At 35.6% G+C, this 23,947-nt stretch overlaps 1 protein-coding gene across 1 annotated transcript in view; it reads left to right on the forward strand.

Moving 5' to 3' along the window:
- RPAP3 (RNA polymerase II associated protein 3) overlaps positions 1-23,947 on the forward strand; it is a 37,370-nt gene that overhangs the window by 10,811 nt on the left and 2,612 nt on the right. The window contains exons 6-16 of the mRNA XM_084880394.1: positions 3,648-3,769; positions 4,693-4,763; positions 5,805-5,930; positions 6,863-6,990; positions 11,595-11,716; positions 13,257-13,327; positions 13,445-13,546; positions 18,104-18,342; positions 20,024-20,210; positions 21,585-21,682; positions 22,135-22,235. Of these exons, the coding sequence (XP_084736520.1) occupies positions 3,648-3,769; positions 4,693-4,763; positions 5,805-5,930; positions 6,863-6,990; positions 11,595-11,716; positions 13,257-13,327; positions 13,445-13,546; positions 18,104-18,342; positions 20,024-20,210; positions 21,585-21,682; positions 22,135-22,235 (1,367 nt within the window). The remainder of the gene's footprint in view (positions 1-3,647; positions 3,770-4,692; positions 4,764-5,804; positions 5,931-6,862; positions 6,991-11,594; positions 11,717-13,256; positions 13,328-13,444; positions 13,547-18,103; positions 18,343-20,023; positions 20,211-21,584; positions 21,683-22,134; positions 22,236-23,947) is intronic.

A 23,947-nucleotide genomic window follows, 5' to 3' on the forward strand; every position in this document is an offset into this window, starting at 1 on the left:
TCCTGCACACCCCCTACCGGGGATGTGCCCGCAACCAATGTACATGCCCTTGACCAGAATTGAACCTGGGACCTTCCAGTCCGCAGACCAACGCTCTACCACTGAGCCAAACTGGCTTTGGCCAGCTGTAAATTCTTATAGCTCACTCCCTCTTCCTGAGTTATTTTATTTAAGCCATTTTATTTAAAACATTTAGGTGCTCAAACCATGCCCTGTAGTTCACTTTACTGAAGTGTTCCTTCTCTAAAAATCCAATAATGATGTTCAGTATCTAATTCACAAAAGGAAAAGGAAGGTAGCTGGGTGATTTCTTTTTAGAAATTAATTTTTCTCCATTATTTTGAAAAATTGTTTATCTACTATTTAACCTAGAGAACTTTTATTATGGTAAACTAAAATATATTCCAACATTTATCTTTAAATCATAATGACTCCAAATACATTCTTACTGTTGAAGAACATAAATGTGTTATGGTCTTATCATATGCAGGGAATTTTTAAGAGGATAAACACCATCAAGGAAGACATTCTTACTTTTTTAATTATCATTTGGAAATATGAATTATATTGGTGTCTGAGTTTTTACTGTTTTAAATAGCATATTTATATTTATTGATTTTTAATCCTCACCTGAGGATATATTTTTATTGATTTTAGAAGCGGGGCAGTAGGGAGAAAGAGACATCAGTGTCAGAGAGAAACAATGGTCCATGTCCTCCCATACATGCCCCAGCCGGGGATCAAACCCACAACGTAGGTATGTGCCTTGACTAGGAATTGAACCTGCAACCTTTTTGATACACGGGATGATGTTCCAACCTACTGAGCCACCTGGCCAAGACTAAGCAACGTATTTTTAGATCTTTGAAATTTATGTTATTAATATCCAAATTAGGGAAATATTTATGTTTTATAATATTTGGTATCTACAATATATATAAATGCTGAAGAATAATTTTAAATAATCTCACATGAACCCATCACACAATTTAAGAACCAGGCCGTTATTACTTTTGAAGCTACCTCGCTACACCTCTCCATATGCTGACCCTTTTCCCTTTTAGTTAAACACTACCTTTGGTTGTATATCAGTTTTGATTAAAAAAATGTTTATTAGCCCTAACTGGTTTGGCTCAGAGGATAGAGCGTTGGCCTGCGGACTAAAAGGTCCCAGGTTCAATTCCAGTCAAGGGCATGTACCTTGGTTGTGGGCATAACCCCAGTAGGAGATGTGAGGAGGCAGCTGATTGATGTTGCTCTCTCATTGATGTTTCTAATTCTATCCCTCTCCCTTCCTCTCTGTAAAAAAGCAATAAAATATATTTTTAAGTGTTTATTATATACATAATGTATTGTATAACTGCTTATTTTTGAACTATAAAAGTGTATTATACTGAATGTAATCTTAAATTTCTCTGAACACTAAATTTCTCAGATTCCTCATGTTTGCATATAGCTGTAGACCTCTTCACCGTTATGTACAATTTCTTTTTAGGAATATACCATGATGTATCCATTCTCCTGTTGCTGAATTGTTGGTTTATTTATTTCTTCCTCTCCTTCCCACTCTCTCTACCTCCCATTCTACTTTTCTGCCTTATTTAAAAACATTGATACTATGAACACTTTTCTACATATTTCTTGGTGCTGGGTGGTAGGGTGTGCATATGTTCAACTTTAAATGGTGATGACCAGTTGTTATAAAGGTAGCTGTTGTTATAAAGGTTACAGTTCCCATTAGCAATGTAAAGAATGCCTGTTCTATATCTTCTTTTAAAAATTTTTTATTGAATTTATTGGAATGATATTGGTTAATAAAAATACAGATTTCAGGTGTACAGTATTATAAGACATCATCTCTATGTTGTTGTATTGTGTGTTTACCACCTCAAGTCCTATATCTTTACCACTATATAATAATGCCTAAGCGACCGTTACGGTGGAATAACCAGAACGACTGGTCGCTATGAGGTGCACTGACCACCAGGGGGCAGATGCTCAATGCAGGAGCTGCCCCTTGGTGATCAGTGAGCTCCCACAGGGGAGTGCTGCTCAGCCAGAAGCCAGCTCAGGGCTAGTGTGCACAGCTGCGGTGGCAGGAGCTTCTCCCATCTCCGCAACAGCACTAAGGAACCGTGAACCTAGTGGTAAAGAGCAGTGAGCAGGCGGACGGTAAGGAGCAAGGGGTCCCGGACTGCAAGAGGGGTCAGGCCAGGCTGAGGGGGCCCCCCCCCTTCCAGTGCACGAATTCCATGCAGGGCCTCTAGTACTGATATAATAGGACTTCTTAATTGCTTTCAGTCAGGGGTTGGAAAATGGTAATTCATTGTGGTCTTAATTTGCATTTCCCCAGTTTCTAATGAGGCTAACCATCTTATATGATTATTTACCGCTTGTATTTTCTGTGAAATGCTTGTTTTGTTTTTTGGCCATTTTTCTGTTAGGTTGTTTTGCTATTAATTTTTTCTTTATTCTAGATACTAATTCTCTAGTGCTTGATTATAGTAATTAATTATCTTCTAGTTTGTAGCTTATTTCCTTTATGGAGTCTTGATAAACAGAAATTCATAATTTTAATGTATTTTTTAAATAATGTTAGCACTTTTAAAAATATGATTTGTTGAAATAGTTTCCTTCCCTGAGTTTATAATATCCTGTATTCTAAAAGTTTTTGCGTCATGTTTCACATTTAAGCATTTTTATATATGCTGAAGGTAGAATTCCAATTTCATATCTTTTCATATGAATATCCCAATTGTTCCAGCCCTATTTATTGAATATCCATGCTTTCCCCATGGATCTGCAGTGCTACCATGTCATATCTCAAGTTTGCATGGATTTCTTTCTCATCCCTTTATTCTTACATTGATCTATTGCCTCTTACTAAATCCATTCCATACTATCTTTAATTACTATAGCATTATAATTTTAAGTCTTGGTGGTATTTGGTGTAGGGCATGTTATCCTGCCTTATTCTTCAGGAAGGTGTTGGATATTCTTGGACTTTTGCTTATCAATATAAATTTAGGATCATCCTATCAAATTCCTTGAAAAATTATGTTGGGATTTTTCTAACAATTGCTTTGTATTTATAGGTTAGTTTGGAGTGAATTATAGTTATGTTTTTGTGCCTTATAGGTGAATGTGAAATGCCTCCACTTAAGTCTTTTTTGATATTTTTTAAGACAGTCTTGTAGTGTTCTGCATATGGCACTTGTACATCTTTAGTTAGGTTTATTTTTTTGTTGTTGATCTCTACTAAAGTAGCCACCTTGCTAAACTTTGTTATTTCTAACAATGTCTCTAGATTATTTTGAGTTTTCTAGGTATCCTATCGTGTCATCTAAGGAATATCAGTTTTGTTCCTTCCTTTTCAGTCTTTTTTAGCTGTCTTTCTTATGGAACTATATTGACCAGGACCTATAATACTGAGAAAAAAACTGTTCTTTGCCTTAAAGGTACTGCTACTTAACATTTTACTATAAAAAATTATTGCTTTTGATAGGCTTAACTAAATAAAAGGAGATGAGAAATATCCCCTTCAGTTGGGAAATAAATCCCTTTTTGGGGGATTTCAGAAACAAATTTTGAAGTTTTAGTTTAACAAATTGTTTTTATTAATGTCACTTTATTTTTTTTAATTGCAGGTTTTCTGTTGCTGAGTCTGACTGTAATTTAGCAATTGCCTTGAATAGGAGTTACACGAAAGCTTATGCAAGACGAGGTGCTGCTCGATTTGCTTTGCAAAAATTAGAGGATGCCAAAAAAGGTATTAGTATTTTCCAGATCATCATTATCTAAAACAAAACCTTTAATAATTTAATTTAATAGATGTTATACAAAGAATATTGGGTAATCAGAGTTATTGCCTTCAGAGAGTTTTCTGTATTTGAATAAAGTTCATTTTTATAATTTAAAAAGTTATCTTGATATTTTTGGAAAGAATGCATTATTTTCCACCAGTGAAATTTTGGTTCAAGATGTCATTCTACTATGTATTAGCTGTGTGACCAGGGGAAGGTTATGCATCATCTCTGATTTTCAGTTGCTCATCTGTAGACTAGATGTTGGCTATTGTGAGGTTATAGGTAATGATTGTAAAGCTCTTAATACATTTTAAAAAATATATATATTTTATTGATTTTTTACAGAGAGGAGGAGAGAGGGATAGAGAGCTAGAAATGTCGATGAGAGAGAAACATCGACCAGCTGCCTCTTGCACACCCCCCACAGGGGATGTGCCCGCAACCAAGGTACATGCCCTTGACTGGAATTGAACCTGGGACCTTTCAGTCCGCAGGCCGACGCTCTATCCACTGAGCCAAATTGGTTTCGGCTCTTAATACATTTTTATTTATTTGTAATTTGTCAGCATTTTATTATTCCATTAAATTGGTATGTGTAATATAAATTATAGTCTGAATAAAGATGATATCTAAAAGATTCTTAAGCTTTTTGCTTTAATGATATACGAATTATGATAACAAGGATCCTTCCTAGTGGAAGAAATAGATCTGTCAGGATTTTGTCTGTCTTGGGAGAGAATGCAGAGAGCCCACTAGTCTGTTAGTATTTCTTACTTTCTCTTAATTTTGCTATAGGACAGTTGCCTATTTGTCACATGTTGCAGCAAGTAGTTATTGTTTTTAAAGATGTACCTTTCAAGTATTCTTTATCTTCTCTTTTGCTCAGATTATGAAAAAGTATTAGAACTGGAACCAAATAACTTTGAAGCAACAAATGAACTAAAAAAAATTGATCAGGTAAACTAGTTATTTAAATTAACTGCATTACTTATTAGTTTTATTTGATGAAGTAAGGGTTTTAGCATAGACTTTGTACTATAGATTATTTAATATAGGCATTTCTCTAATTTTAATTTTTTTGTGCTATAGACTTTACCAAACAATTTGCAAATAAGAGGTAATATGATGGTATTTAAAGATCCTTAATCATCATTTTAGAAAGTTGTCTGAGATCTTTAGAACTACTGTTGCTTTACTTCCCTTCCCCCCCCAGGTGACAGAATTATTTTTCACTATCCTACTAATTTTGTTTTGTTTTGCTTTGTTTTGGCTTGTGCTTTAATTTCTGTACTAAACTTTTGCATATTTCTTTGATTTTGTAGTTTTTAAGTTGTTGCATCTTTGTAGTTTATATTATAGCATATTTATATACTAATTTTTTAATAGTAAGAAAATAGTTATATAAATGTAAAATTTGCTTCAAATGATACTGAGAGCTACATATTCCTTTCACTTTGCTGTTGAATTAGTTATAATTATTTGCCATCTGTTGAAACTATGAGAAAAAATTGACAATGATTGGGGAAAATCTGCTTCTAAATATGGCCATTATTTATTGCACATAAAAACCTGTTGGTAAATATATCAACTTGATTATAATTGTGAACTGTGCTGTATATTTTGCATTTTGTCCTAAATCAAATAATGACTATGAAAATTAAATTTGAGATTTGGTTATGTGGTCATAATTACCTATTTTCTTTTTGAAAATAGTTCCTTGAACAGTAACTGGCCTGTGTGGAAATTCAATAAGTATTAGTTGAATAAATAAACAAGTACCTACCTTTAGTGATACTACTTATTGGAATAAGATGCACATTAAATTTATTATAGTCTTTTGCCTTTTATTTAATAAGTAGAAAGACTTTTGAAATAGTAAAAATATTATTTTGTGAAATGTAGCAGGAATTCTAATATATTTGAGTAATTTATTATTTTAGAGTCAAATATGTATGCATCTTGCATTACCTGTTTTAGTTTAGCTGCTATGTCCCCTAGGCTTTAACATCCAAAGAAAACTCACACCCAAAGGAAGCTGACACAGTGATTAAGTCAACTGAAGGAGAGAAAAAGCAAATAGAAGAGCAGCAGCATAAGCAGCAGGCAATTTCAGAAAAAGATCGGGTAAATCAGAGGAAATCCACCATCTATGTGTTTTGCTGAGTTTACTCTTAGTTTCTTATATATCAGTTAAGTTTTTGTCTTTTCTAATATTATTATAAAATTATTTTTTCAGTAGGAACTGAAAATTAAATAAATATAATAAAACTTCTGAAGCCTACTAATTCAAAATTTAAGTAATTGATGACTTATTACATAATTAGAAACATTTAATTTTAAAGAACAAATTACTTATGAGCATTTTAACATATTTACATGTAGTTATAAATTTAACAGAAATAAATTACAATTTGTTATAATTTTTTTCATAGTTCACACTAGACTATCTGATGAAAAATTCCAGTAGAAATCCTGAGTTGAGTTTTAATTTAATATATTTATAGCTTTTCATGGAGCCATAGAAGACTCCTAGTAAATGCTTATGATCATTGATTGTGATATACCTGACTTCGATTATAAGTAAACATTAAATAAAATCTAGTATACACATTTCAGTATAGCTTAATTTATCCTATGTTTAGGTTTATTAATGTTGCTGAAGAGTTAGTTGTTCAGTTCTGATACTCTGTTCTTTCACAAAAATTATGTGCGTTACGAACATCTTTTGTACAGTATTTAAATAACTAAAGAGTATATATTATAATGTGCTTAAAGTAGAGCTTTGTGTAATACTTAGTTAGTAAAATAATGGTTAATGCTACAAAGTAATAGAGTAGTATACTTTTTTTAGGGGGAGCTGAAGAGAATAACAACATTCTATAAAACAACCCAAACTAACAAATTCTAAAACATGTGTCATGGACTAGATTTTTAACAATTAAAGTATACTATAATTATTTATATAATAAACTGATGAGTGGTGTCCTTGTAGTGAATTCAACTAATTTTCTTGCATATGTTTTCATTCTTTTCCATACTTCTTTCCAAAATGATAGGGGAATGGATTTTTCAAAGAGGGAAAGTATGAAAGAGCAATTGAATGCTATACTCGAGGAATAGCAGCAGATGGCGCTAATGCCCTTCTTCCAGCTAACAGAGCAATGGCCTATCTGAAGATTCAGAAGTAAGTATTGGTCACATTTAATGCTTTTCAGGTTGAAAATGAAATTTACCTTAAATTGGCATATTGGCAAAATTAAAATTTATTTACTCTTAAGCATTAAAATTAAAATGAGAGAGAAAATGTCATAGTACATATTAAGTAAATTTGTTCTTGTAAATGTTTTTCCACTTAGTGGAAATAATCTGGCATTACACAGTTTAACACTTTAAAATTGCTTTATGCATGTTATTCTGAATTAGTGATTTGAAAATTATTTTTAACTTTAGAATCATTTAGGAAAAATCTTATCTGGAAGTGTTTTTGTATATATACTTTTATGTGTATTTATACATACACATATATAACAAACAAGAATTGCTGTCATTGAAACTGCTAATTGATTATACATGCAACTAAAACTTGGTTTCTGGATATTCTCAGGGGCTCCACATTAGGCAATCAGCAGGGTAACATCTGATGGCAGAATCTATGTCTTACATTTCTTTGTATCTTTTGTAATAATTGTATACACTAGTGACAGAATTTTTTAAAAATGCTATAAATATTATAAATAGGGATTTTAGATTTTTTTGTGCCATGGACTCCTTTGGCTTCCCTATGAAATGTTCTCAAAATTATTAAATGCATTTAGGGTTATAAAGGAAACCAATTATATTGAGATATAATTTTAAAAATATTGAAATTTGCAATATCCTGATATATGTACTTTTTAAAACACATTATATAATGAGAAACTACATTTAAAATATAGGCAAATTAAAGCTAAAAGTTTTTAAAAGATGTTAATGTGAAGACTTGAATAAATACACTAGAATTGGGGGAGGGGGGGTTGACACATCTCCCACATATTGATTAATAAAGTGTGGATAGGAATACTTAGAAATCAGTATTGATGGTTATATTATTAGTGTGATAACATATGACTTAACTCTTTGCCATTTGAGTAACTCCTAGGGATAAAATTGCCCAGATGTTGGCTAGCTATGACAGGAGTGTCTATAAACAGGGTACTTCTAGGGGCAGTGCATGAATTCATGCACTTTGAAAGGAACAGTGGTCTGTGAGGCTGTGGTAGGCACAGAGGTAGGTCTCAGCCCACTCTCAGTGCCCCTGCCCGGCCCCTCCCGCTTCCACCACCGCTGCCTGCAGCCCGCTTCCACCACCGCTGCTCCCATGCACTGATGGCGCCAGCCCCACTTGCACCCGCTGACAGTGTGGAGCAATTGGTGCCGGCACCAGCAGTGGGTGTGAGCGGCGGCTGCTGCCCTGATCGCTCCTCAGGAACAGGGGGAGTTGGAGAAGCCCCCAGGGGTGATCAGGGCCAGCAGCCACCACTTGCACCTGCCGACAGCACCAAGCAATTGGGACCAGCGCCAACGCCATCAGCAGGTGCAAGCGGTGGCTCCAGTGCTGTCAGTGAGTGCGAGCAAGACATCTCCCGTAGCAGGTGCAAGAGGCAGCTGCCAGCCCCAATCACCCCTCAGGAGCAGGGAGAGGTAGAGAAGCGCTCAGGGACAATCAGAGCCGGCAGCCGCCGCTCTCACCTGCTGATGGCACTGAGCAATTGGGGCTGGCGCTGGGTGCTGGCAGCAGGTGCTAGCGGGGCCGGCACCAGCAGCAGGTGCGAGCATCGGGTGGGACTGCGGCACACGGGAGCAAAGAATTTTCAGAGCCACCAAAGGCTCTCCCCTCTTTGGTCTGGCACCCCCGCTTACCTGCTCCACCATCTTGGCCATGTTCCTCACTCTGCCGCCTGCTACCGACAGCTGTCATGTTCTGTGCATGCCCCTTGGTGGTCCGCACATCATAGCAACCGGTTGTTCAGTTCTTCGGTTATTCCACTGTTCAGTCTGTTTGCATATTAGCTTTTTATTATATAGGATTATATAGGATAGGATGATCACGTGCAGACAAGTAGCAGGTTAAGTTGCTACTGTAATTCTGAAATGGTGATATCTCAAAACAATTTGTGAGATATCTGTCACAAATATAATGTGATATGAAAATATATGTAATTTTTATTGGTGACAAAGGCATAGGTACTGCTTTTACTACTGTGGTTTGTTATCTATAGTTCTGATAGGAAGAAAAGCGAAAGTTAATTTGAAAGTTAATAAAAATAAGGATGTAATGTTTTTTCCACCTAAGTTTTCAGATTTCTTAAAGAGCCTCAAGTTAGGAACCCCTATCATTGAAGTAAATTTTGGTTGTGTTTTTAACCTCATTGAATCTAAAATATATACTAGAGATATATTATTTTGATTAGTCAGAGTAAAGATCATAGCATGTCTTGCTAGCTTATGAAAATTTTGTTTTTTGCTATTCAGGAATTGTGCATGATTTAAAAATTGTAAGATTTGGATTCCTAGGTTTGATTAATGCTAAGAATAATAACTTCTAATAGGTGATAAATTATATCTACATTTTTGAGCGTTCTAATTTATTGTATTATTATATTGTTTTAGTTTATAATTTCATTGGTATGTTATAGTAAGTTAATGGTATATTTTAAATTAAATATGACTCTGATTTGTATTTTTTTTCTAGTGTATCTTTTAGATGCACTTAATACAGAAGTTTTCTCCACCACATGGTGACTGTTGTGAGCCATTACAGACTAGATGAGGATTATAAAAAGGGACAACTTTTCAAACAGGAATTTGAGCTGAAATAAGGTCTAAAGGGTTAATCTGCATTAGTGAGATGAAATAAACAGGTATGCCAGTGGAGTTCACAGGCTCAGGAATGGGAAATTTCATGGTAATTTCTGGAAAGGGCAGGTGGTCCATATTATTGCTGTTATGCTGGGGATAATGACAAGGATAAGGCTGGAGAGTCAGGCAGGCCCCTGACTTTATGTTCTGCATAGGAGCTTGACTTTATCTTGAGCAGTGTGTGGGCTATGCAAGTATCATGGTTTGGCGAATGATATAATCAGTCAGGTAGAAAACATTGGTAAGGGAATAGACACACACACACACACACACACACACACACACAGAGAAAGATATTCTTTCTCTCTTGTTGAAAAATGAATTCAAAAATTCATAAATTTTTAACTTCATTTAAAGATCTGATTTTGTTCAGAGTAGATCTTGTTTTGAGGGTATAATAATATTCACTTAGGCCTTGGGGAGAATGTAATCACAGGAGATTCTTTTTAAAAAGTATTTTTATTATGAAACTTTTCAAACTTCCATGAAAGTGGTATAAAAAGCTCCATGTTTTAAACCATCTAGTTTAAAAAAGCCATAGCTTTTTTTTTTTTCATATTTGTCTCAGCTTTTTTTTCCCTCTTGAATTGTAATTAGTTGCAGACATTATGACATTTTATCCCTAATGGATACTTCACGTGTAACCACAATACCATTATCATGCCATATAAATGAAAAAGAATTTATTGTTATTTTAACATATATCAGACCAGTAGTTTTATTGCTAGCTTTATCCAGTGGCCAGATGTTTCTATTGAACAAGTACAAAAAACGTTTTACATAAATGTTAAAGGCATGCTTTAAAATTAAAAACCCATTGCAAGTTATTTATTACATATACATACAAGTTAATATCTTTTTAAAGAATTCTTGTGATTAGCCACAAGCCTTAGAACAGAAGACACGAGAATTATTGTGATCTGCCCACGATGTGTTAATATATAGGGTCTCAAGTTTTTGTGCTTTTGCTCTTAGTGCCTTGTTATTATAGAGCAGTACCCAGTCAGACTGAATTGATTGTTGGTTGCATCGCTGAATAGGATTTATGAAGTGTCAGATGATATACTTACAAATATATAATGTTTTGTTGTTGTTTTTCCTTGGGCAATGTGTACTATAAGTAAAAATGGAATACTATATAATAAAAGCCTAATGCTAAGTGTCAGTCGTCTGGTTGGCTGTTCAACCAATCAAAGAGTAATATGCTAATAATATGCTAAGGCTGCTCAACCACTATATGACGTGCACTGACCACCAGGGGGCAGATTCTCTGATCGGTAGGTTAGCTTGCTCCTGGGGTCCCACTGATTGGGACTGGAGTGAGACAGGCCAGACATTCCCTGAAGCCCTTCCATAGTCCCCCCCCAGCTGGCTAACCTCCTGTGTCTCTCCTGGGCCCCAGAAGTGCACCGGTGGGGTCCCTTGGCCTGGCCTGCACCCTCTCACAATCCAAGACCACCTTGGGGATGTTGGAGAGCTGGTTTCGGCCTGATCCTGCAATTCATGCACCAGGCCTCTAGTTTTATTAGAAAATGAATGCCAGTTATAATTGTTAATGCAGTGTGTGCACATTGAAGGTGGGTGGGGGTGGGAGGAGGGGGTGGGGTGGCAGACTTCCAGCAGTACTATTCTTTTGTCTGCTCTACTCATATTTTGCCATCCTAATTCCACCCTTTTCTGACTTTCCTTTAATCTGGTACCTTCTCCCTCCTTAGCAGATGATCTCAAGATTTGGTGAGAATATAAAATTTTATAATTGTTCCCTCAAACACAGATATGGGGTTGATATTTGAAATTATGTGCTTGCTTTTTTATATTAGAAACTCAGCTTATATGAAGTTTCTCTATAGGCTGCATTTTTCCAGTTGGTAATTGTATTATGTTTAATAGGTATGAAGAGGCTGAAAAGGACTGCACACGAGCTATTTTATTAGATGGTTCGTATTCTAAAGCTTATGCCAGAAGAGGAACTGCAAGAACATTTTTGGGAAAGCTAAATGAGGCCAAACAAGGTACGACTATTTTCATAACAACTGCTACTCACTCATTCTGACGAGACTCCCAAGTTATAAAAGCAGAGATTTGTGTAGCCTTCCCATGGTTCAAGGATACAGAATTTAGAGAAAGATATGCATATTTTCTTTCTTAGTGTAAATCATGAATATGTATGCAGATTTGAAGGAATGCAGCTTCAATAGTAGACCTGATTATATTTTGATAGCATTCAGTACAATCTGGCTAGTTGCCAATCAAAATTAGTAAAGATTTGAATTATAGGTGAGAAGGAAAAAAGCAAGACAAAGGCAAGAATAAAAAGGAAGGGAATCAGCAGCTGGAGATAGAGGATAATGTAAAGTCTGTAGTGATGCCCTCGCCCCCCTTTTTTTCTTACTACTAGTTATTCTTTTATTTTTCATTGATCTGTCTTTTAAGTATGTATTAGTGTTTTTGAAGAACCAACTTGTTTCTATTGTGTATGTTTTCTATTTCATTTATTTCTACTCTTTATTTCCTTTCTTGAACTGTTTTTTGATTTAATTTGCTGTTTTTTTTTCTAATTTTTAAAAAAAAATATATTGATTTTTCACATAGAGGAAGAGAGAGATAGAGTTAGAAACATCGATGAGAGAGAGTCATCTATCAGCTGCCTCTTGCACACCCCCTACTGGGGATATGCCCACAACCAAGGTACATGCCCTTGACCGGAATCGAACCTGGGACCCTTCAGTCCCCAAGCCAACGCTCTATCCATTGAGCCAAACCGGTCTCGGCTTTTTTTTTCTAAATTTTTAACATTAATACCTAGATAATTGATTTTCAGTCTTTTTTCCTAATCCATGCATTTAACTCTGTCAGTTTTTCTCCAAACCTGGCTTCAGCTGTAACCCATGCATTTTTTTTCATTATGGTAAAAGACACATAACATAAAACTTACTCTTCTAACCATTTTTAAGTTCATTGGTATTAAATCACCTTGTTGTGAAACCATCACCATTATTCATCTCCAGAACTTCATCATTTCATTCTGATAACTCTACGCATTAAACAGTAACTCTCCATTCCCCTCTTTCTCCAGCTCCTTGGAACCACCATTCTACTTTCTGTCCCTGAATATGACTATTCTAGGTGTTTTATATAAGTAGAATTATCCAGTATTTTGTTCTTTTGTATCTGGCTTATTTCAATTGGCATAATTTCTTCAAGGTGCATCTATGTTGTAGCATGTATCAAAGTTCAACTCCTTTTTAAGGCTGAATAATACTAGACTCTATCTTACATTTAGTGAGTTACCTTGTCATTTATTAGTAGTGTAGGCTTTGGCAAGTTATGTGACCTGCAGGCCTCAATCGTATCATCTGTAAAATGGGGTTGTAGTGAGGAATATATCAGAATTTATATAAAGAATAGCACTCAGTAAATGTTAGTTTCCTAGCATCCTGAGTAAAACTTCCTGAGATAAACATGGGATTATTAAACCAATAAATATATCATGTCTTAAACTTTATAAAGCATTTTCACTAATTTATTATATTTCTTAAAAATTCACTTTAGATTTCGAAACTGTTTTGCTTCTGGAACCTGGAAATAAACAAGCAATAACTGAACTTTCCAAAATTAAAAAGGTAATATATTATTTTCACCAATATATACTTTTATTTTCTGCAACTTAAACACATTTATTTGTTGCATAATTAACTTGAGGATATTTTTATAGTCATGATTACAAATCTATTTTCAAGGAATTAATTGAAAAAGGACACTGGGATGATGTGTTTCTCGATTCTACTCAAAGGCAGAACGTGGTAAAACCCATTGATAATCCACCTCCTCCTGGATCAGCTGTAAGTGAAACACTTGTCTTTGTTTTTCTTTCTTGGTATGTAAGTATCGGTGTGGAATGAATAAGAGTAGGAAACAAACTGTTGAATTAAAATCTTTTAAAGGAAATGTTGAAGTCTCTTCTAGGGTCAATAAAAAATACTTTTTAGGATTATTAATGTAATTACATTGGGGGGAAATGAGCTATTTAGAGTTAAGTGCCTTTAGTTTTTAACACCATAAATTTAAATATTTCCATGTTTTCTGATATTAAAGGAATTTGAAACAGTTTTACATTTTTGAAGTAATAAATAATTTTTATTTCTATTCTTATTTGAGATTGGGATTGTTTTAAAATAACTCTTGCATCTTGTGTGAGGTAAGATCTAAAATCAGCACTTATGCAAAACCTTGGATAGCCAAGATTATATTTTACAATATGTTCTGCATGTTTTTGGTATACCATACTGTTTTTCATTAAGTTAAACAAAGCCAAGATTTTTTCCTGCACTTTAGAAACAAAAAATTGAATTAATTTAAGGCAAATATATGTGACTCTAAGGTAGTTTCCAACATTGACATAGTTTTTAAAATATATTTATATATAAATTTTTGAAAGATAAAATACATGTAGAAAAATACACAAGATTAGTTAAGATTTAAAGAATAATTATAATGTGAGCATCTATGAAACCACCCACCAGGATCACCCTCCCTTCCCCCCCAAATTTCCCTGCATGCCTCTCATGGATAATTCTCTCTCTTGCCCCCTGTTACGTATAGGCGTTACTTTAAGAGTAATAACAAATTTATAAGAAGTCTGAGTGGATATTTTTATCTTCTTTTTTGCTAAAGAGTGAGGCAAAGGATGTTAAATTGTTTTGCCAAGTTCACATTTCAGATTAGTAGCAGATAGAGAAATCCTTAGTTTAGTGCTTTTCCAGTGTTCTTATTGTGACTTTACTCTTGAATTTTCTGAGATAATACTTGTTTCATGTGCCAGCATAAAGCTAGTTGCTTTCATACATTATATTAATTTTCATTCATTATATTCATTTACTATTTTATTCTTTTCAATAAAGGTGATTGAGTGTTGACTTCTTCACAAAAACTAAGTCACAGGTTTTTAAGAAGCCATTTTCAGACTTTGCTGTCCATAATTATAAAGACACAGCACAGGTAGGGTCTCTAGGCCTGGCCTGTGTTCAGGGCCAATCTTACCTGGCTGCCAGCACCAGCCCCACCGCTGCCACTGCTGGTTGCCCTCTGTGTGTGGTACTGCCTGCTTCCACCGCCATCCACCCCCAGTTCCCATCGGGCAATCGGAGCCTACTGGCCATGGGGAGGAACCAAGAGATTGGCTGGCAGGCCCCAATAGAGCAATCAGGGTCTGCAGGCTGGGGGTAGCTCCTGCATTGAGTGCCTGCTCCCTAGTGGTCAGTGTGCATTATAGCCAACCTGGTCATTCTGTCATCCGGTCGATTTGCATATTATGCTTATATATATTTATAATATGCATAATATGTGTATATATTTATATATTATGTCCCATGGCCAAGATACCCTCAGCAAGCTTTTAGAAATCTTTTTGGTTCTCTTCTCTCTCACTTTAAAAATTAATTTATGTTAATAATTGTGAAAATGCAACATGAATTTAAGTCTCTTGTGGCACAATCTCAAAACAAAACACCTCTGTGATGAGAGATCTGGGCTAAACTATTCTATAAATGATCCATCACAAACAAAATTATTATCCTAGTAGGCAAGGGGGGGAAGGCTGTTTATTTTATAATAGGTTTCCATAATAAAAATGTGGGCATTTATTTGAAGGTATAGTTGGTATAATGCTTTTTAGAGTTGATTTGAGCCCCACTTTATAAACTTTGAAATCTTAGGCAAGTTACCCAATTCCTGTGGGATCCTCACTTTTTCTCAAGTTGAGATTAACTCACAGATTAGTTGAGATCAAAGGAATAATGTCCATTAATACTAAGGCAGTGTCAGGTGAAATAGATGTTATTTCCTTTCAGTTACATATTGTGAGTCTACCTGGTCAATGAGTAAGTTGGTCAGGAAAGGAAGGAAGTCTAAGAAGTGAAGAGATAATTCTGGGGTGGGTTACTTTTATTCAAGTGAGAGGCTAGGCCAGGGTAGCCTGTTTGTCAAGGGCTGGTAGCCTGGGAGTACTTTAGTCAAATCTCCAGAGAGAGCATGGGAGACCAGTGATGTAGATCAGCTAAGCAAGGGCCTGGGGCTCCCTGATAGGGTGGTAGTAAATGAAAGTTTTTTCTGATCTCTTAGTCTCTGCTAAAATACTTTTTTCATATCAAAACCTCACCTTTCTTTTTGGTCCTTAGCCTTTTCTTTTTCCCTTTCTATTTATTTTTCTTTTTCTTGAATTGGCCATTATACAGAGCTAAATAAAATGTCATGTTTCTAACTTTTAATTTTTAAATAGTGATGAATTCAACCTTTCATATCTTTTCATAAATCTTTCTGTAGTGGTATCTTTTGAGTTTTACTTCTGTTCCTACTGTCATTCCCCAATCCCTTGTCTACAGTTAACAGAGACTGTCTATTTGGAAATTTGTTAATAAGGATCATGCTTAGTACACATCTAAAGTCAATGAAAGTATTTGTTTTTAAATAATACTGTATTGATATAATTCAATAATTATTGCCTGTCAAATTATAGTCTATATTTTAAACACTTATATATATCCATTCTTGACCAATATCTTTTTTTTTTTTTTAAATATATTTTTTTGATTTTATACAGAGAGGAAGGGAGAGAGAGAGTTAGAAACATCGATGAGAGAGTCATCGATCAGCTGCCTCTTGCACACCCCCTATTGAGGATATGCCCGCAACCAAGGTACATGCCCTTGACCGGAATCGAACCCGGGACCTTTCAGTCCCCAAGCCGACACTCTATCGATTGAGCCAAACCGGTTTCGGCCTCTTGACCAATATCTTGATAGTTATCTATTAGTGATGATAGTTCTCAGCAAAGCAAAGGCCTTAGCTTAACATGATTATCTTTTAAAATAGAACTGCTAACAGGATTCTTTTAACATATTTGCTAACAGCTTTCTTATTTAACTATACAATTGAGCACTCACATTATCCTAAAAGTTTTTTTTTTTTTGTTAAAAATAAGAGTACAATATGTAAACTTTAGAAGAAATTGAAAGTATTTGATACTTGTAATGTTTGAAATAGTGAATGCAATTTATTTTATTAAATTAAAAACCACTATTATAGCCAATTAACAAGTCTGTGAATATTATTTGGCAAACTTTTAATCCTAAATTGGCTTTATCCAGCGTCTTATATAGAAAATGTATTCAGGTTTTATTTATTACTAGAGGCCCGGTGCACAAAATTCATGCACTTGGGAAGGAGGGTGTCCTTTGTCCTCTTGCAGTCCAGGAGCCTCAGGAGATGTCCAACTGACAGCTTAGGCCCACTTCCCAGACATTGTTAGCACTGTTGCAAAGGCAGGAGGCTCCTGCCACTGCTGTTGTGCTTGCCAGCTGTGAGCCCCGTTCAGGACTTCTGGTTGAGCAGCACTCCCTGTGGGAGCACACTGACCACCAGGGGGAAGTTCCTGCATTGAGCATCTGCCCCCTGGTGGTCAATGTATGTTACAGCAACTGGTCATTCTGCCATTTGGTCTATTTGCATATTAGTCTTTTATTATATAAGATTATTATTAAAATGTATTTTTATTGATTTCAGAGAGGAAAAGAGAGGGAAAGAAGATAGGAACATCAATGATAAGAGATAATCATTGATTGGTTGCCTCTTGCATGCCCGTTTCTGGGTATTGAGCCTATAACTCAATATAGGCTCAATCAAACTGTGACCTCCAGGTTCATAAATCTTTTTATAGTGGTTGATGCTCAACCACTGAGCTACACCAACTAGATGTATTCAGTTTTTAATGTTGGTCTGTTTTATACAGAATGCTGGTTATTGTCTAACCTTGTTTTTTTTTGCTTTCAGTTAGTCCACAATACTGCTATCAGTTTGATAATATTTTTTCTTGGCTTTGTTACCTCTAAAATAAAGTCCAAACTTCTTGATATGGCACACAAGTCCTTTTATAAGCTATTTTTAATGAGCCTTTCAAGCTTTGTCTCTATCACTTATCTCTTTGCATCAGTGACATTGGACTTATCACCTTTTCACTGACCACACATACCACAGTTAATCTTCCACATGGCCATTCTTGTGTACTTTTTCTAAGAAGTCTCTGCTAATGCCAATGTTTTTCTGCCTTCCTCTGTGTTCTCTCATAGGTTTGTGCTTTCACTTTTTATGGCTTGTATCCCATTGCCTAGTAATTATTTATATATACATCTTCTTTCCCTGTTTAGACATACGCATGGTAGGTGCTATGAATCTTTATTTGTGTTCTCAGAGTGTGACTCCTAAGTCTGCCTAGCCTTCAAATTCCTTTTTTTTTTTTTATAACTGGGATATTGTCTGTAAGAACACAGGAATCTTTTAATTTGTAATTCTAAAATAGAAAAACTTTATGTGTCGATTTAAGGAATTGTTTTTAATTGTTTTAGAAACCACTCAAGAAGGTGATTATTGAAGAAACTGGTAATTTGATACAGACTATTGACATGCCAGAGAGCACTACTGCTGCTGCTCCAGAGAGTAATCCTGTTAACATAGCAGATGTAACTGCAACCACAGGCAGTGCAAGTAAGAAGAATTCAAGCCAAGATGACCTTTTGCCCACAAGTGACATTCCAAAAGCAAAAGTATTGAAAATAGAAGAAATCAGTGAGATTTCAGCCCTCCAGTAAGTAGAACTATTTTTTTTTACTAGAGGCCCGATACACGAAGTTTGTGCAAGGGGCTCAGCCCTTGCAGCCCCTCGAAGCCCCAGCTTCGTCCAGAAGGTCATCCGGACGATCGTTCTGCTGCTGTTTGGTCTAATTAGCATATTAGCTTGTTTTATATAGGGTAATCTCTAGAATGGTAAAGCCAGACCCAGGATTTAATTCCACTAGAAAATTGATATTACCAATGAGAGTTTTGATTTATTCTCACCACTGTAATTTTTTGAATTACCCAACTTCATGTTCTAGTTTTTCTTTTTTATTTGTTCTGACTCTTCAGAGACGTTTTGCATAAGGAATGATCACTGTTCCTTTACCATAGTGGGGAATTTAGAGATAATTGGAAATTGTCTTTAACAAGTTGGTTGTGTTCATTTTTTGCCTCAAATTTCAGTATATTGTTTCCCTTCTTAATTCAGCATCAAATTTAAATTTTTAAAAGGAAGCTTCTGAAAAATGTAGAATTTAAACATTTACATTATTCTAGCTGTTCATATTTAAGATTATTTATGTGTTGTTTTAAATTTTGTTTGGAAAAAATTTTTAATGTATTTTTATTGATTTCAGAGAGGAAGGGAGAGGGAGAGATAGAAACATCAATGGTGACAGAGAATCATTGGTCAGCTGCCTCCTGCACACCTCCTACTGGGGATCAAACCGCAACCGTGGCACGTGCCCTTGATTGTAATCGAACCTGGGACCCTTCAGTCTGCAAGCTGACACTCTATTCACTGAGCCAGACCAGCCAGGGCTTGTTTGGAATTGTTAAAAGTAGTGATGTGTTTTCTTGATCTCTCTCTCTATATAAAAGCCTAATATGCTAAGTGTCTGACCATTCGGCTAGTCACTGACGCACACTGACCACCAGGGGACAGACGCTCCAACTGGTACATTAGCTTGCTGCTGGGGTCTGTCTGATGAGGATTGGGCAAGACAGGTCAGACATGCCCTGGAGCCCTCCCGCAGCCCCTCTCCACCCCTGATCTTGCACCAGTGGGGTCCCTCTGTCTGGCCTGCACCCTCTCGTAATCCAGGACCCCTTGGGGGATGCCAGATAGCCGTTTTGGCCCGATCCCTGCAGGCCTCTAGTGAGAATATAAAAGATATAGACAGGTTTGTTTTGAGGTCTTGACATTTTATTCATATATTATTGCATTTCACTCAACAATTCTATTGGGATTTTTTTTAAACTTTGAATTTTAGTAATTCTGTTTAAAGTGATAGTATGGATTGTGGGAAAAGTAGTTTTGTTTGTTTGTTTTTTAAGGAGAAAGCATTTTTTCCTTCTTAGGATGTCTTTCTTGAAACTTATAATTCAGATTTCTGAAAGGCTGAGTTGTAAGTATATATGATGTAGTAATGTGGTATATAAAAATGGTGTGCTCAAACAGTGGCCAGGCTGATACTCCAACAAATGAGAATAGTCATTGTGTAGCATGTGAAAATTTGCAAAGGCATGTCTTGCAAAAAAAATACATATGTTATCCACTGAAACAATTTAGGATTTTTAGAATGTAAATAGATGATGTAATATTAATTAAATCAGAAATTTTAAAATCTCTATTGATGCTTTCTTATAATAAGCTTTGACTACTTTTGGCTCTTTTAAATTGTTTGACCGATGTCTCTGCAATATTGCAGACCTCAAGCTAATATGAAACAGGATGTATGTCAGTCTTCCCGTGAGAAGATTTCTACAGAGGGAGACAAATTGCCTGCTCAGTTTATCACAACTGTTCTTCCTCCAGTTCCTACAAATTCATTCCAACTTGAATCTGATTTTAGACAACTGAAAAGTTCTCCAGATATGTTATATCAGTATTTGACGGTAAGAAAGAGGAAGCTAGTAGTTCTGTTGTAAATAAAAGGTCAAAGAACACCTTTGTCACTCACTATACAGTAATAGTGTTATATTTGCTCTTTGTATTGTTTAATATAATTGTAGAAAATGCTCTTATTATCCCTTACTTGACACATGTATCACCCTAGCCAGATCATTTTGTTTTATTTTTAAAGTTTTTAATTGATTTCAGAGAGGAAGGGAGAGGGAAAGAGAGATTGAAACATCATTGATGAGAGAATCATTGATTGGCTGCCTCCTGCCCACTGGGGATTTAGCTCCCAACCCAGATATGTGCCCTTGAGCGGAATTGAACCCGGGACCCTTCAGTCCACAGGCTAACGCTCTATCCACTGAGCCAAACCAGCTAGGATTGGCCAGACCATTTAAAATATTTGCAACGAGGGAACCTTTGGAAATAGGTTCTGTTTTGAATTCTCTTCTCTAAAAATAACTTAACCTGATTTTATATATCATAACTTGAATTTACTTCTTCATCCTTTAAGATGGGGAAAGAAGCTAAAATACATTAAATGCCTTCTTTGTGTCAAGTAATGTTTGCACTATTTAGGTAGTCGTCCTCCTGAAAATGAGATTTTATTTGCTCCAAGAAAAAGAATAAAATCATATGAAATTTATCAAATAGTGGGTTATTTTTCTCCAGTGTAATCCTATATAATAAAAGCATAATATGCTAAGTGTTCGACCGTTCACCCAGTCGCTATGACATGCACTGACCACCAGCTGGCAGATGCTCTAACCGGTAGGTTAGCTTGCTGCTAGGATCCAGCCAATCGGGAATGGGCGAGACAGGCTGGACACGCCCTGGAGCCCTCCCGTGGTCCCTCCCCGGCCTATTGTGCCCCAGTGGGCTCCCTCGGCCTGGCCTGCGACCTGTCAAAATTCGAGACCCCTTGGAGAGCTGATTTTGGCCCGATCCCCATAGGCCACGCCGAGGGACCCACTGGTGTACGAATTCGTGCACCGGGCCTCTAATTATAGTGGTAATTCCTTATAATTATGCAATATATAGTTTATTCCAAATACATTATCTCATGTATTTTAATTTTTAAACTCTCTATTGTTCTTGCTTTTTGAGAGCTCTTAAATTTCCCGTCTCTCTCATGGTGGTTTACATCTATCTGTTCGAGGTTTTTCTCTGATTTGTACAGAGTAATTATCTTACTGTTCCTCTTCTATCTTTAATTACATTTCAGTGTGACAGCCCTCCTCTCCCCATTATTATTTATTATGTATTAATGCATAGTAGTTATTCTTTACTATATTCACGTAAGCAGTTATTATATAATTTATATGTGAATGTTGTCATAATTTAATTTTCTAACTGTTTTTTTCCCCAAGAAAATTGAACCATCCTTGTATCCTAAGTTGTTTCAGAAAAATTTAGATCCAGATGTATTCAACCAAATCATTAAAATTCTGCATGACTTTTACATTGAGTAAGTTGACTTTTTTTAGTTATACTTTCATACTGCAGTGTTATGCTATTTCTAAGGGTTTGGGAAATTCATTTGTTTTGATTTTATTGCTACCTTCTATAGAGCAATATTAGCACTCTAGTAAATTTTACTATGGCAGAAGTTGTGAAGATGATAAGTGCAAGGAGTAACAAGGGAAATGATTAAGTTTTATTTTTTTTAAGAGAAAAGTAGGGCATGGAGGTGAATAAGTGTTTTAGCAGATTAATAACGTGCAATGCCTCACATTTGAAAATATTATTTCTTCAATTGACTTGATAAATTTCTTCACCTGACAGTATTCTTTATTTTAAATGCCCAGAGAAAAAGATAAATGAAGACCTTATTTATATATAATTAGAAATATTGTGTTAGTAAAGAATTAAGTGAGCTACTTTTAATGGATCATTTGTTTTTTATTTTGTTTACTTCAGGAAAGAAAAGCCATCACTCATCTTGGAGATTTTACAAAGGCTTTCTGAATTAAGAAGGTTTGATATGGCAGTGATGTTCATGTCAGAACCTGAGAAAAAAAGTGAGAACTGTGAACAAAGCGTTTCCATATCTCTTTATTCTTACATTCCTCTTTTATTTTTTAAACAAATGATAGCAAACATTTGTTGAATGTTTACTATGTCCAAGGTACATATACTTACATTCAAATAAAACATAATTAAATTAAGTAAAATTAAAAAATTTTAATCCTGACAATAACATTATGAGGTGTTGGTATGATTATTATTCCACTTTTACAAAGGAGGAAACTGAGGCATAGGGAGGAAAGGAACACCATCAAGGTCATACAGCTAGGAAGTCAGGCCCAGGATTTAAACGTAGCCAGTCCTGCTCCAGCGTCTGAGCTTTCTATTTGAAAAAGCAGTAATAACAGAATGGTTGAGCTGCCATCATGCAGCATGTGAAGGTTCCCTGCCACAGGGGGTAGGTAACTGGGTGTGGGCGCACAGAAATCTGACCCATTCTGTGACAGCTAATTCCCCTGAGTTTGTTTCATTGTAGCTGAATTCTCAAAGAAGGGCAGGATTTAGTTAGATCCGTGGTCGGCAAACTGCGGCTCTTTGGCCCCTTGAGTGTGGCTCTTCCACAAAATACCACGGCCTGGACAAATTTATTTTGAAGAAGTGGCGTTAGAAGAAGTTTACTAAGTTTAAAAAATTTGGCTCTCAAAAGAAATGTCAGTCGCTGTACTGTTGATACTTGGCTGTGTTGACTAATGAGGTTGCCGATCACTGTCTTAGGCTAAATGTACTTTGGGCTCCTTTTCTTTTTTATGTGTCTAACAGTGACATTGAATGAGTCTTAATCAGTAAGAAAAACATACTCCTTTGTACTTAGGGAAGTGAATATGTAATTTAGAGAGATTTTAAAATGGAATTTAAATGAAAAGAAATTTCTGCTTCATCTTCTGTTAATCAAAGACAATTCCTGAAATTCCCCGGGAAGTATTGCTTTTACTTACTACTATTCTAACCTCACCTTCTACCACTATTTTCACTTGGCCCCACCACACCGCTTGGTGTTTTTTAATATACCAAACTACCAGACTTAACTTAGCCTCAGCCAGAATATCTCCCACCTGCTTCCTCACTTTGTTAAGTTTCCATCTAACATTCAGAGATACCTTTCTTCAGCAGTCCTAGTTAAAATAACTGCCTGCCCGCCCTCCCTCCTCACCCTCTGTATTCTTCCCCTACTTTATTTTTCTTCAAAATAACTAGCTGGCAGTATTCCATGTGTATGTTTATTATTTCTTTCCCTAATATAATAGAATTAAAGCTCCATGAGAGCAGGAACTTTGTCTACTATTTTCTAGGTCTCAGGCATAGAACAGTGTTTAGTACACAGTAACTTCTTAGTAGAAGCATGTTGAATGAGAGAATTTCTTGCCACTATAATGTGACAAGTTAAAATGTATTCCAAGAATGTGAGTTGGCTCTTCAGACTGGCCTTCTATCTTGGTTGGGTCTCCACTGTCCACTAAGCACTTAAATTAGTTCCGGCATGTAACTAAACTTTCAATAAATATTAGCGCTCTTATCTTCCATTATTGCCATTATTATTAACAATTGTTAGCTAGTTTTAATGTTGAGAAATAGGTGAACTATAACAGTATTTTCCAAAGTGGACTATTCAGTGGTGTGAAAGATAAAGATTACATAGTTTATAGGAAGATCTTTGAATGCTTAATAGTTATATATTTTATTTTATTATATAATGTATATAATATAT

The sequence above is a fragment of the Pipistrellus hanaki genome (genome assembly GCF_964339955.1).
Source record: "Pipistrellus hanaki genome assembly, chromosome: 3".
Lineage (NCBI taxonomy): Eukaryota > Metazoa > Chordata > Mammalia > Chiroptera > Vespertilionidae > Pipistrellus > Pipistrellus hanaki.